Source organism: Rhinoderma darwinii, chromosome 1 (assembly GCF_050947455.1).
Source record: "Rhinoderma darwinii isolate aRhiDar2 chromosome 1, aRhiDar2.hap1, whole genome shotgun sequence".
NCBI lineage: Eukaryota > Metazoa > Chordata > Amphibia > Anura > Rhinodermatidae > Rhinoderma > Rhinoderma darwinii.
The window spans coordinates 216,913,654-216,928,661 of NC_134687.1; the positions used below are offsets into that span (position 1 = coordinate 216,913,654).

Below are 15,008 nucleotides of genomic sequence, written 5' to 3' on the forward strand. Positions count from 1 at the left end.
AAAAGAAAATCAACATTTTTTTCAATGAAATATAGGTTTAACTATTTTTTTTAAATTTCCACAAGAAAAAGCACCCTAACATTTGTAAAGCAATGTATCCCGAGTATTGTAATACCCCATCTGTGGTCATAAACTGCTGTTTGGACATATGGGTGGTTTCAGAAGAAAAGGAGTGGTATTTGACTTTTGGAACGTAGATTTTGCTGTAATGGTATGCAGACGCCATGTCGCATTTGCAAAACCCCTGATGTACAAAAAAAAGTGACCTCATTTTAGAAAATAAAAACCCATAGATGCATTTTATCAAGGGGTGTAGTGAGCATTTAGACCCTACAGGTGGTTTTCAGAAATGAATACACAGCGGATGATGCAAAGTGAAAATTGCAATTTTTCCACTAATCCGACATTTCACTGCTCAATATGTCGTGCCCAGCTTGTGTCACTGGAGAATCTTACTCCATAAATTGTTAAGCGGGTTCTCCCGGGTATGGCGATGCCATATATATGGACGTAAACTGCTGTTTGGGCACACTGTAGGGCTTAGAAGGGAAGGAGCGCCATTTGGAGCATGGATTTTGCTTGGTAGTGGTTCTGTTTGAGTAGTACTGGTATTTCAGTTTAGAATGTGGGGGCATATGTAAGCTGGGCTGAGTACATCAGGGCATAATAAGAGGGTATAATAATGGGGTAAATAATACAATTATCCATAGATGTGTGTTACGCTGTGAAGCAATCCGTTATGCGCAAGCCGGTGTGGCACTGATAAACGGTGTTCTTTCTTATCCCCCTTTTGTAACACACTGCAACATTTAGGGACTTTTCCTCATTTGTAGTTTGGGAAATTTTGCTGGGAAAGTGTTTCCCTGGTGTAATACGTGCGCCCTCGTTTCCAGCAGATGTTATATGTACCTTTCCTTCCTAGTTCCTAAATACTATGGCCCTGAAACTGAAGGAATGTTCTCCTCCGGCCTGCGCATCGAGATGTTTTTTTCAGCACCGCATTAGTGCCATAACTTTTTTCTTTTTCGGTTGATGGTGCTATGTGAGGGCTTGTTTTTTGTGGGACAAACTATAGATTTTATTGCTACCTTTTTGGGACACATACGAGTTTTTGATCACTTTTTATTTAATTTTTTGGAAGAAGAAATGACCAAAAACAAGCAATTCTGGAATAGTTTTTTATTTCTTTTTTTATATATATTTTTCGGAATTCACCCTACGCCATGAATTACATGTGAACTTTATTCTGCGGGTAGAAACGATTACGACGATACCAAATTTATATAGTTTTTTTTTCATGTAGTGCAGCTTTTGCAAAAAAAAGTCATTTGTTTTCTGTGTCGCCATATTCTAAACCCGTCATTTTTTTATTGTTACGTGGATAAAGCTGTGTCAGGGGTCTTTTGTTTTGCGGGACGGGCTGCCGTTTTTATTGGTACTATTTTGGGGTAAATGTGACTATTTTACGACATTTACCGTGAGGTATAAATTCCGTAATATCTTTATGGTTTGTGTCGTTATGGACACGGCGATACCAATTATGTACAGTTTTTTCAATTTTTTTTGCGTTTTTTCCAATAATAAAAGACTTATGGGAAAAAAAGCAATTTTGTTTTTTTTTAACTTGAAACTTTCATTTTTTTTATTTTTTTACAACACTTTTATTAACTTTTTTTTTTGTCCCACTAGGGACTAAATACACTGCACTACATACATAGTGAAGTATATTAGAGCTGTCAGTCATACACTGACCGCAAGCCCATGAGGACCCGCCAGAGGCTTCCGTACAAGGCAGACACGGAGGCCATTGTTAGGCCTTTGGTTGCCATACCAACGTCACCGGGGTGCCTGCTGGCTAAAAAACCCTCAGATGCTGCAAACTCTATTGAGCGCAGCATCTGAATGGTTAATCGGCCAGATCGGAGACTAGCTCCAGTCCTGGCCGTTACAGCAGGGTGTCAGCTGTAACATACTCAGCTTCTGAGCCCGCACTATCACCGCGACGTAACTGTACTTCACTTTGCGGGAACCACTTCCTGACAGCGTTGTATATGTATGGCGGATGTCGGGAAGGGGTTAATAGTAATTAAAAAAAAAAAAGAAAAACATACACATTATCCTAAACTTTTAGAGCTTTCTTCTCTTAACAGAATTTTTAATTATTTTATAACTTTACAGAAATGCAAAAGGACAGATAGAGAAAAAATGTGGTTAGCTTTAGAAACATATCAAAGAAATGCTGATACCACAGCAAATAAACAGGATATATCCATGTAATGGCATATCCACTTGTCTGTCCTGAAAGCTTTTGTCTGGTTTCAGCAAATTAATGGGGTTTTTTTTGTATGATTTAAAGTTATACAATTTTCCAATATACTTTCTGTATTAATTCCTCATGTCTTTCAAGATCTCTGCTTGTGGTTACTCAGTAGGGACATTCATTATTTACTTCCAGTGGAGAAAATTCTGTCCATGGTCATGTGATGGACACACAGGTGTTGGGATCGTTAGAAGACACAGCTCTGATACACATACTATAATGAGCCGTGCACCTGTGTGTCCATCACATGACCATGGACAGAATTTTCTCCACTGGAAGTAAACAATGAATGTCCCTACTTAACCCCTTAAGGACACGGCCAATTTTAGCCTTGAGGACAGAGCAATTTTTTTTACATTTCCCTCTTTGCATCCCGACGCTCATAACGCTTTTATTTTTTGTACGACATAGTTGTATGAGACATTGTTTTTTGCGGCACGAGTTGTACTTTATGTACGTACCATTTTTTGGTACAAATACATTATCGTTTAATTTCTATAAATTTTTAATTAGATTAAAATGAAGAAAAAAAGCAGTTGCGCAGCAGTTTTAATATTTTTTTTTTTACACCATACACCGATCATCATAAATAATGGTATACATTTGTTGTACACGTTGTTACGGTCGTGGCGATACCAAATATGTCTATATTATTTCATGTTTTGGGACTTATATTTTAAAAAGTTTATTTATTATAAAAAATGTGTGTTTCTCTGTATTTTTTTGACTTTTTATTTATTTATTTACCATTATTTTTTTTTTACATTCATTTAACTTTTTTTGTTAATCCCATAAAGGGATTTATCATTTTGATTTTTATTTTGTAACTGTGATGTACTGGCATAGATCTATATGCCAGTACATTAGCCTGTTACTGATCGTACACAGGCAGTTGTTAGGACATACCTCAGTATGCCCTAACAACAGGAAATATGTTCAGACAGCCCTGGGGTCCTTCACTGGACCCTGGGCTGTCTGGCCATACGAGTTGTGGGCTTTGATCGCGTCACAGTTATATTCTGTGACGCGATCAATGTGCAGTCCCCTCTCTTTGAACGCCGCGATCAGCTGTCATCGCGGCGTTCAAAGGGTTAACAGCGGAGAGAAGATGTTTCTCTCCTCTCCGCTGTCAGAGCGGGGCCGTGGCTGTGTATTACAGCCGTTGCCCCGCTCTCGATCGCACACACAGAGACGGCAGGGACGGCTGTCACACAGGACGAGTATGCTCGTCCTAATGCGCGAAGTGCTCGCCGCTCAGGACGAGCATACTCGTCCTGTGTCGGCAACCAGTTAAAGAGGCTCTGTCACCACATTATAAGTGCCTTATCTCCTATATAAGGAGATCGGCGCTATAATGTAGGTGACAGTAATGCTTTTTATTTTGAAAAACGAACTATTTTAAACCACTTTATGAGCGATTTTTAGCTTTATGCTAATGAGTTTCTTAATGCCCAAATGGGCGTGTTTTTACTTTAGACCAAGTGGGCATTCTACAGAGGAGTGTATGACGCTGACCAATCAGCGTCATACACTTGTCTCCATTCATTTACACTGCACTAGCGATATAGTTATATCTCTATGTGCAGCCACATACACACACTATAACATTACTGCAGTGTCCTGATAAAGAATATACATCACTACCAACCTGGACGTGATGTTTATTCAGAATCCTGACACGTCTGTAGCGTCTCTGTGAGATTCCAGCAAGGCAAGCGTAATCTCGCGAGATTACGATGTAACCTGTCCTTTCAAACGAGATTACGCTTGCCTTGCTGGAATCTCACAGAAAAGATTCAGAAGTGTCAGGATTCTGAATAAACATCACGTCCAGGATGGTAGTGATGTATATTCATTATCAGGACACTACAGTAATGTTAGTGTTTGTGTATGTAACGACTTGGTCTAAAGTAAAACACGACCACTTCGGCATTAAGAAACTCATTAGCATAAAGCTAAAAATAACTCATAAAGTGGTTTAAAATAGATCGCTTTTCTAAATAAAAAGCATTACTGTCACCTACATTATAGCGCCCATCTCCTTATATAGGAGATAGGGCACTTATAATGTGGTGACAGAGCCTCTTTAATGACAACAAGCAGAGATCTTGAAAACCGTGAGTAAGTATATTGGAAAATTCTATAACATAATTATACAAAAAAAACAAAACATTAATTTGCTTAAACTGGACAATCTAGTTAAACATGTAGGACCAAACTTTTTATTTTGTGTTACACATTTTAATTGTATACCACAGTAATCACAAAAAAATCATACACAATATAAAAATAACCTCATTTTACCAACTAAAGTCAAACTTTTATTAATCTGGTCAGTAAACAAGAAATAAATAGCACCTTTGGGCACAAATACTGCTCCTCTCTCCACCCACGGCAATTTTAGTGAAAATAACTTGACAGGTATAGAGGGTAAAGTTTGTGTTAAGGATGCTCCACTCCACCTATGAAACCCATAAAAATCCAATAAAAATACGTTTATTTTACTTTACTAAATAGTCGATTATCACATGGTATATGTTGGTGTTTTTTTTTTTACAATGGGAGTCAGTGGGTAACATACAACTAAATGTCATGTACTAGTTGGTCATATACACTATATGGACAAAAGTATTGGGACACCTACAGGAGCTTTTATGAAACCCCATTTTAAATCCACACGCATTAATATGGAGTTGGTCTCCCCTTTGTAGCTAAAACAGCTTCCACTCTACTGTGAAGGCTTTCTACAAGATTTTGGAGTGTGTCTGTGGGAATTCTTGGCAATTTATCGAGAAGAGCATTTGTGAGGGCAGACAATGATGTTGGACGAGAGGGCCTGGCTCGCAATCTCTGTTCTAGTTCATCCCAAGGATGTTTGATGGAGTTGAGGTCAGTGCTCTGTGCGGGCCAGTCAAGTTCTTCAACATTAAACTCCCCCAACCATGTCTTTATGGACCTTGCTTTATGCCCTGGGGCATAGACATTCTGAAACAGAAAAGGTACTTCCCCCAAACTGTTCCCACAAAGTTGGAAGCAACAATTGTCCAAAATGTCTTAGTATGCTGAAGTATTAATATTTCCCTTCACTGGAACTAAGGGGCCTAGGCCAACCCCTGAAAAACAACCCCATAGCATTATCCACCAAACTTTACAATTGGCACAATGCAGTCAGACAGGTAAGGTTCTGAGAAGGGTGATTCATCACTCTACAGAACACGTTTCCACTGCTCCAGAGTCCACCACTCCATCCAACGTTTGGCATGGTGCTTGGTAAAGTTAGGGTATGTTCACACGGCCTATTTACGGACGTAAATTGGGCGTTTTTGCCCCGAATTACGTCCGAAAATAGCGCCTCAATAGCGCTGACAAACATCTGCCCATTGAAAGGAATGGGCAGACATTTGTCTGTTCACACGAGGCGTAATTTACGCGCCGCTGTCAAATGACGGCGCGTAAATAGACGCCCGCGTCAAAGAAGTGACCTGTCACTTCTTTGGCCGTAATTGGAGCCGTTATTCATTGACTCCAATGAATAGCAGCGCCAATTACGTCCGTAATTGACGCGGCGTTCAAGCGCCTGCACATGCCGTGACGGCTGAAATTACGGGGATGTTTTCAGGCTGAAACATCCCCGTAATTTCAGCCGTTACGGACGCCCTCGTGTGAACATACCCTAAGACTTGCATGCAGCTGCTTGGCCATGGAAACCCATGACATAAAGCTCAGTTTTTGTGCAGATGTTAATGCCAGAGGAGGTTTGGAACTCTGCAGTTTAGTCAGCAGAGCACTGGCGACGTTTTGCACTATGCGCCTCAGCACTCGGTGACCCCGCTCTGTAACTTTATGTGGTCTGCACTTTATGGCTGTTGCTGTGGTTTCTAAATGCTTCCACTATGTAATAATACCACTTACAGTTGATTGTGGAATATCTAGGAGGAAAGAAATGTCACAAACTGACTTGTTGCAATGTTGGCATCCTATTACAATACCACGCTGGAATTCAGTGATCTCTTTAGAATGACCCATTCTCCCACAAATGTATGTAAAGACAGACTGCATGGCTGGGTGCTGGATTTTATACACCTGTGGCAATGGGACTGAATGATACACCTGTATTCAATTTTTAAGGGATGTGTCCAGGGGTGAACCTAGCCCGTCTGCCGCCTGAGGCGAACTATAAAAAGGCGACCCCCCCCCAAATCTATCAGAGTTTTCTCATTCCTAGCTGTACACATCAAACAAGCAATATATACATTTTTGAAATAGGAAAACATTTGATGTTTATTTGTTAGGACCTGTTCAAACAGAGTATTTTGACGAGTTTTTGGGCACGGAAACCGCTCCGCAAAACTCGTAAAAAACCGGCCGAAAATGCCTCCCGAGAAAGAAGGGACATGCCCTATCTTCGCACGTTTACGCCTCTGACCTCCTATTGACATCAATGGGAGGCAGAGAAAGGGTATTTCACAGAGTTTTTTGCCCGTAGCACTCAATGGCCGTGAGCGAAAAACGCGGTGAAAATCGCAGCAAACGACGTGCAGGAAAGACAAAATCTGCCTCAAAATCCCAAACAGAATTTTGAGGCAGAATTTTCCTCCTGCAAAAAACTCAGTGTGAACATAGCCTTAGGCTATGTTCACACGGAGTATTTTGCCGAGTTTTTTGACGCGGAAACCGCGTCGCAAAACTCGGCAAAAACGGCCCGAAAATGCCTCCCATTGATTTCAATAGGAGGCGTCGGCGTCTTTTTCCCGCGAGCAGTAAAACTGCCTCGCGGGAAAAAGAAGCGACATGCCCTATCTTCGGGAGCTTCCGCCTCTGACCTCCCATTGACTTCAATGGGAGGCAGAGAAAGCGTATTTCACGGCCATTGAGCGCCGCGGGCGAAAAACGCTGAGAAAAACTCAGCGAAAATCGGCGTGCAGGGAGAGGAAAATCTGCCTCAAACTTCCAAACGGAATTTTGAGGCAGATATTCCTCCTGCAAAATACTCCGTGTGAACATAGCCTTAAAGTGCTGTTTGAAGTATGGAAAATATTTAAAGAATTATTCTTACTGCCAATCAGTGCAGTGCAAATAGTACAGTCTGCCCTGCACTGCCCCATATCTCCTCGGCAGCCAGTCTCATTTGTGGCGTCACTCTCTGCAATTACATTCAGGCCAGTCCAGGACGGATCGCGCTTAGCGCTGTTTTGAAGCGGCAGATCCTGGGCCGGTTTCTTTTCTCTACCTGCTGTATTGTTGTGGTCTGCCTGTGCTGGCTCGATGCCAGTGGTGGATTAATATGATCTTAGGCCCTGGGCTGTACACAAGTTATGGGCCCACATACCACACGTAAGTCTCACCTACATGTCAAAGTACATCACATGCCACTCTGCAGACTGTCTCTTAGCCTGATCATCTACTGCCACTCACACTTCCCCACAGCAACCACCACAGTAATTTACATAGATTGTAAGACCAACATTACCAATAATACCCCCGTACTGTTACTGAATAATACCCCCATACAGTTACTGAATAATACCTCCATACTGTTACTGAATAATACCCCCATACAGTTACTGAATAATACCCCCATACTGTTACTGAATGATACCCCCATACTGTTACTGAATAATACCTCCATACTGTTACTGAATAATACCTCCATACTGTTACTGAATAATACTTCCATACTGTTACTGAATAATACCCCTATACTGTCACTGAATAATACCTCCATACTGTCACTGAATAATACCTCCATACTGTTACTGAATAAAACTTCCATACTGTTACTGAATAATACCTCCATACTGTTACTGAATAATACCCCCATACTGTTACTGAATAATACCCCCATACTGTTAGTGAATAATACCCCCATACTGTTACTGAATAATACCCCCATACTGTTACTGAATAATACCCCCATACTGTTACTGAATAATACCTCCATACAGTTACTGAATAATACTTCCATACTGTTACTGAATAATACCCCCATACTGTTACTGAATAATACCCCATACTGTTACTGAATAATACTTCCATACTGTTACTGAATAATACCCCCATACTGTTACTGAATAATACTTCCATACTGTTACTGAATAATACCCCCATACAGTTACTGAATAATACCCCCATACTGTTACTGAATAATACTTCCATACTGTTACTGAATAATACCCCCATACTGTTACTGAATAATACCCCCATACTGTTACTGAATAATACCCCCACAATGTTACTGAATAATACCTCCATACTGTTACTGAATACTACCTCCATACTGTTACTGAATAATACCACCACACCATAACCACATAGTGACTGAATAATACCCCATACTGTTACTGAATAATACCTCCATACTGTTACTGAATAATGCCTCCATACGGTTACTGAATAATACCTCCATACTGTTACTGAATAATACCTCCATACTGTTACTGAATAATGCCTCCATACTGTTACTGAATAATACCCCCATACGGTTACTGAATACCCCCATACGGTTACTGAATAATACCTCCATACTGTTACTGAATAATACCCCCATACGGTTACTGAATAATACCCCCATACGGTTACTGAATAATACCCCCATACGGTTACTGAATAATACCCCCATACGGTTACTGAATAATACCCCCATACTGTTACTGAATAATACCCCCATACTGTTACTGAATAATACCCCCATACTGTTACTGAATAATACCCCCATACTGTTACTGAATAATACCTCCATACGGTTACTGAATAAAACTACCAAACCATGATCACATATTACTACAACATTGTGTCAGAAAAAACCCACCATACTGTTAGTGAATAAATCATACTATATATAGAGCAATATTACCACCATATAGTGACCTTATAGAGGTAGTTGCCAGTTATACACAAGATATTTGCAAACCATATAAGTGATTACAGTATAGTTATATTGAGTGACTATTGTGGCAAATGTTTAAGTTTTTAAAATTTTTATACTTCTTTTTTTTTTGGTAGGTTCCGCTGGAGCGTTTGGACTACGTCGTAGATTCATTGGACTACTCCGATGATCTACTTTTAAAAAAAAAAAAAAAAAATGGTGAAAGAGGATTGCATGGGGGAGTTTAGATTTCAATAAAAGTTTTTCTTGTCTGTTTTTTAATACTTTATTATGGCCTTAGTAATGGCTGCTGTCTGATTGAGAGCGTCCATTACTAAGAAGGGTCTTAGTGATAGCCAGTAAAAAGGCTATCACTAACCCCTATTATTACCCCGGTTCTCACTGCCGCGAGGGGAGTACAATCCAGTACCCGACCATCTGAAGCGACGGTAAGGCAGCAGGGCGGCCACAGGCTGGTTTTACCAGGCTGGGAAGGGATAAAAAACATGGCCCTTCCCACCCTGGGGATGCTAGGCTGCAGCTGCTTTATTGTATCTGGCTGGTTGTGAAAAATAGCGGGAACCCCACGTCTTTTAAAAAAAAAAAATAGAAAAAAAATTACGTGAGATCCCCTCCATTTTTCATAACCAGCCAGATACAATAAAGCAGCAGCAGCAGCCTAGCATTACCAGGGTGGGAAAGGCTATGGTTTTTGTCTCTTCCTAGCCTGATATTACCAGCCTGCGGCCACCCAAGTACCCTTCTCTTCAGACAGTCGGGTGCTGGATCGTACCTAGCTCTTCCCAGTACTCCTGGTGGCGGTGCGTACCGGGGTAATAATACGGGTTAGTGCTAGCCTTATTACTGGCTAACACTAAGCCCCTTCTTAGTAATGTACGCTCTCAATCAGACAGCTGCCATTACTAAGGCGGTAATGAAGTATTAAAAAACAGAGACATAAAGACATTTATTTTATTGAAATTACAACTCTTCCACACAATCCACTTTAACCATTTTATTAAAAAAAAAAAAGAAATAAAGCTTAAATCAGCGAAGTAGTCCAACGAATCTACGACGTAGTCCAAATGGTCCAGCGGAACCTGCAAAACAGAAATGAGCAGTATGAAAAATACAAATAAAGTTGGCTGCCCCCACAGACATATGAATAAATAGCTACCTTCGGAAACATATTAAAATACTTAGAAAAATTAGGCCAATAAAATAAAACATATCAAATAAAAAATAAATAATTAGAACACCTTTCTTTTAAAGAGAACCTTTCACCTCCCCATCCAGCCTCCTTCGTTATTTAGATATCAGTGCTGTAATATTTGGCGCCCGATATTTAAATAACCCCCTGAACTGTCAATAGGGAGGTAATTGGCAAGGGGGCGTGTAACATCGCCGTGACACTGTCCAATCAGCTACGGTCAGCATTACAGCAAGGGCTGGAGAGAGAGCGCGTGCACGCGCAGCTCCGCCACCACTAAGGAACACAAGAGGAGAAGAAGAGTGTGAATTCTTCTTCTTCTGTTCCATGGCATCGGAGCTGTGCGCGCACGCACGCTCTCACTCTTTAGCTCTCGGCAGACAAGGACGACAAGACTGATCTCTCACCTGAGATCACAGTCTTGTACTTGCCTGCCGAGAGCTGAAGAGTGAGAGCGTGCGCGCGCACATGATCTCCTCTCTCCAGCTCATGCTGTTGACATTGTCTGTAGCGGATTGTGTCACAGCGATGTTACACGTCCGCTTGCCAATTACCGCCCCATTGGCAGTTTATGGGGTTATTTAAATATCGGGCGTCAAGTATTACAGCACCGATATCTAAGTAAGGAAAGAGGGTAGGAAAAAAAATGTAAAGTGCCCCAGAGTTTGTGCAGCCCTGACCATTACATGCTGCACTCAAATGCAAATCTGTGGGCAGGTGAAAGATTCTCTTTAAAGTGTAACAACTTTTTTAAAAACTTTTGACATGTCAGAAGTTTTGATCAGTGGGGTCCGAACACTGAGACCCCCCACTAGTCGCTAAAACGAAGCAACAGAAGTGCTCGGGTGAGCGGTGTGCCGCTTCAATTCTGTTTGGCTTTCCTTGGAGCAGTGTACGGGCGCAATAGAAAGTCTAGGAGTCCGTACACCGCTCACTCGGCTGAAAGTCGATCATAAATGAAGCGGCACAGCGCTCACCCGAGCACTTCTGCTGCTTCGTTTTAGCGATCGGTGGGGGCCTCAGTGCTCGGTCCCCCACCGATGAAAACTTCGGACATGTCAGTATGATATATAAAGATATCTTTTAATGCGATTGGTGCAAGGTTTAATTACTTTTTATTGAAAATGATTTGCACTTTGAGATACAGCTGCTTTGTATCCTGTATACAGAGCAGCTGTATATAGCGCTGAGACCTGAATCCATTAGGTCGCCTATTACCGATCACATCTAAGTTATGAACTTAGATATGATCGGTAACAGCTCGATCCTGCAGGACTCGCTGACACTGAATCAGTCAGTCCCGCTGACCTGACGGATACAGGATACAGCGCTATATACATTATATAATATATTTATTTTAATTAGCGGGGGCAGGTTTATGGGGAAGGATTAGGGCCTGTTCACATCAGCGTTGGCTTTCCGTTCTGGGGTTCCGTGGGAGGTTTCCGTCGGGTGAACCCCGCAACGGAAAGTCAAACTGAAACCACAGCTTCCGTTTCAGTCACAATTGAAATCAATGGTGACGGAAACATTGCTAATGGTTTCCGTTCGTCACCATTCCGCCAGGTTTCCGTTTTTGTGACAGAATCAATAGCGCAGTTGACTGCGCTAATGGTGACGGAAACGGAAGCTGTGGTTTCAGTTTGACTTTCCGTTGCGGGGTTACCTCCAACGGAACTCCAGAACGGAAAGCCAACGCTGATGTGAATAGGCCCTAAGGCTTCTTTCACACTAGCATTAATATGCGTTTACCTCTCTTCCGTCAGAGGAAGAGAGGATCGATACGTTAAACGGAAAGCAACGGTTCCATTAGAATTACCATTGCTTTCAATGGTAATTCTTTTGTATCAGTTGCTTTCCGTTTGTCTCCGTTCGCTAAGTTTCCGTTTTTTTTAAAGGAAACAAAAGTGCAGTCTGCAGAACTTTTATTTCCGTTCAAAAGAACGGAAACCTAGCGAACGGAGACAAACGGAAAGCAACGGATACAAAAGAATTACCATTGAAAGCAATGGTAATTCTAATGGAACCGTTGCTTTCCGTTTAACGTATCGATCCTCTCCCTCTGACGGAAGAGAGGTAAACGTATAGTAATGCCCAATGAGAACAAATCCCAATACAAGATATTAATATAAAAAAAAAAAAAACCCAGCTGGGATTTGAACCAGCAACCTTCATGTATAAGGCAGACAAGCTAACCACTACACTATAGAAGCTGTCATAGACAATGCCTGTGAAACTGTAGTAGTTGAGGGTTTACTATTAGTCTCTCCTGTCTCTGCTGCGTGTGGGTGGTGACTGGTCAGAGACACACAGTCAGACTGGCTGCCGCAGCTGCTGCATGCAGTGTGCACTGTGAGTGACTGTGAGACTCACCAGTCACAGCTCTGATTGTAGCTTTCCCACGCTAATTAAGCACAGGAAAGCTACAAAGCCAGGAGCATACTGCAGGGGGGGGGCCTTTTACTGACAGCAGAGGGCTCTATAGGGGGGAATTATCCCCCCACCATAGAGCCCTGACTAGTTACTATACTGAAAGGTTAGGGGGGTCTGAGCATCTGACTGACTGCTCTAAAGGGGGGGGGGCAGAATCCCCCCCCCTATAGAGCTCTCTGCAGTAAGTCAGATGCTGAGACCCTCCCCCACCCACACTAATCGTTGCATTATAGTGATGTGAGGGCTCTATGGGGTGGATTATTCCAGCCCCATAGAGCCCTCTGCTGTCGGTAAAATGCCCAGACACCCCCTTGCAGTATACTCACGTCACGGGTCCCGGTCCCAGCAAGGCAGGAACTTACCACGTGCTTCTGGTGCTGCTCGTCGCTCCTCCTGCAGACTTGCTCCTCTCTGGCTGCATGTGCTGTGTGCAGCGTCAGAGAGGAGGAGGAGTGTTACAGACTTTCGGCACGTCTGCTATGTGCGTCTGCATGGCCCCTCCCCCCGGTCCAGTCCGTCCTGGGCTGAAAATGCCACCCCCCCTTTGGGTAGGTGGTGCCGCCTGAGGCCGTCGGCTCACCTGGCCTCATGGCAGATGCGGCACTGGATGTGTCCCAATACTTTTGTCTATATAGTGTAGGTCAGGAGTTTTGAACATGCACCACAAACGCAGTATGAATAGAGCCTTACAGAAATCTATCAGCATTATTCCGTAAATGAGTGGAGGTCCTAGATCACAGACTTTACCAACGTGATTGTCACACGTGTATCTGAAAAATCAGAAGATCACTTTGTACAGATTTTTTTTCTCAAAGTTCTGAATGATAAAAATAGGGCAAAAAGTCAAATTCTATTGTATGAAATGTGAAATAAGATTACATGCCTAAAGACGTACTTACCAGATGGACATTTTTCTTGCTTTTCCTGATAAATTCATCTTGGAAATACTGATGACAAAAGTAAAAATTCATTACTGGCATTATACAATTCTGTCCTTGGGGTAAACAGCTTAACATCTGCTATACACTTAAGTGAAGAACTCATGTACAGTGTGGGATGCTGCAGAAATTAAATGGAAGCAGGGAAATAGAAGCAAACAACATAAGGCCAATGCCTATATTCAGCTTCCAATTGGCATGGTTTCGGATAGGGCTTTTATAGAATTCTATGAGCAATGTGGCACTATCTACAGGGTTATTGCGGCACTATCTTTATAGGCACTGTGGTGTTTCCAGGTGGCTGGGACAAAAAAAAAACCTAACGAATAAAATTCATCCATTTTTTTTTAAAGGCCATGAAAAACCGATGGCAAATGGCAGTTAAAAACGGTCAGACGGCCGAGAAATGCATTCAAATTTTGAGACACACTGATGCAAAACAGCCATGTAAAACTGACAGTTGATCCGTTGTTAACTGCTTTTTTTTTTCATGTCGCGTGAATATATCTTTATAGCCTCCTTCAATATACATATAATCAAGATAAATATATATAAAAAAATACAAAAAAGTGTTTTTCCCCATTTTTCGGGATTTATCTGCTCAAATCAGAATAAATTAAACTAATCTAGAAAATGAAAGCCTATTAAAACAAAGTAAAAAAATAGTTGTGATATTTAAAGCGGTTGCAAAGATATTATCGTTTAAAGAAGTGCATATCAGAAATGGAAAATTTGACATGGACACAGGGGCATCAATGATGACCCTTGGTCATGAAAGGGTTAATAGTATTCTACTTCACTGTTCGTTGAGTGATGCACTGTGCATTGATTTAACAGAAATAAAATAATCACCGTTTACGTAGGCATTTTCCTTTCCACGTTGTGATGGTATCGTTTTTTCTTGGGAAAAATGATTCACTAGCTGTTTAATTTTGGACTGAGGGGATTTCTTCTGCTTGACGGTCACATTGTCAGCATGTTTTTCAGTCTCTTTTACACTGTAATCTAAAATGGAATAACAAAACTGGACCGTGTAATAACAGATTTAAGAATTACATTTTAGGTGACTTTTGGACAAACCACAAATAAACAGTTTGTCCAAATGCCCATGACAATTAGCACATAAAAGGGAAACTCTATTCTCCCTAAAATTTACGAAATGGGGCAGTGTGATGAAAACATACTGATCATGTACAAAGAACTAAACTTTTAATTGTAAACTCTTTTTATTGTCAAAAGAGA

The 15,008-nt window shown here is 41.5% G+C and overlaps 1 protein-coding gene across 1 annotated transcript in view; it reads right to left on the minus strand.

The window, feature by feature from the left end:
• Positions 1-15,008, minus strand: part of STAP1 (signal transducing adaptor family member 1) — a 185,774-nt gene that overhangs the window by 7,961 nt on the left and 162,805 nt on the right. Inside the window, exons 9-10 of the mRNA XM_075861585.1 lie at positions 14,619-14,771; positions 13,728-13,775 (exon numbers count right to left, since the gene is read on the minus strand). Of these exons, the coding sequence (XP_075717700.1) occupies positions 13,762-13,775; positions 14,619-14,771 (167 nt within the window). The 3' untranslated portion in view covers positions 13,728-13,761. The remainder of the gene's footprint in view (positions 1-13,727; positions 13,776-14,618; positions 14,772-15,008) is intronic.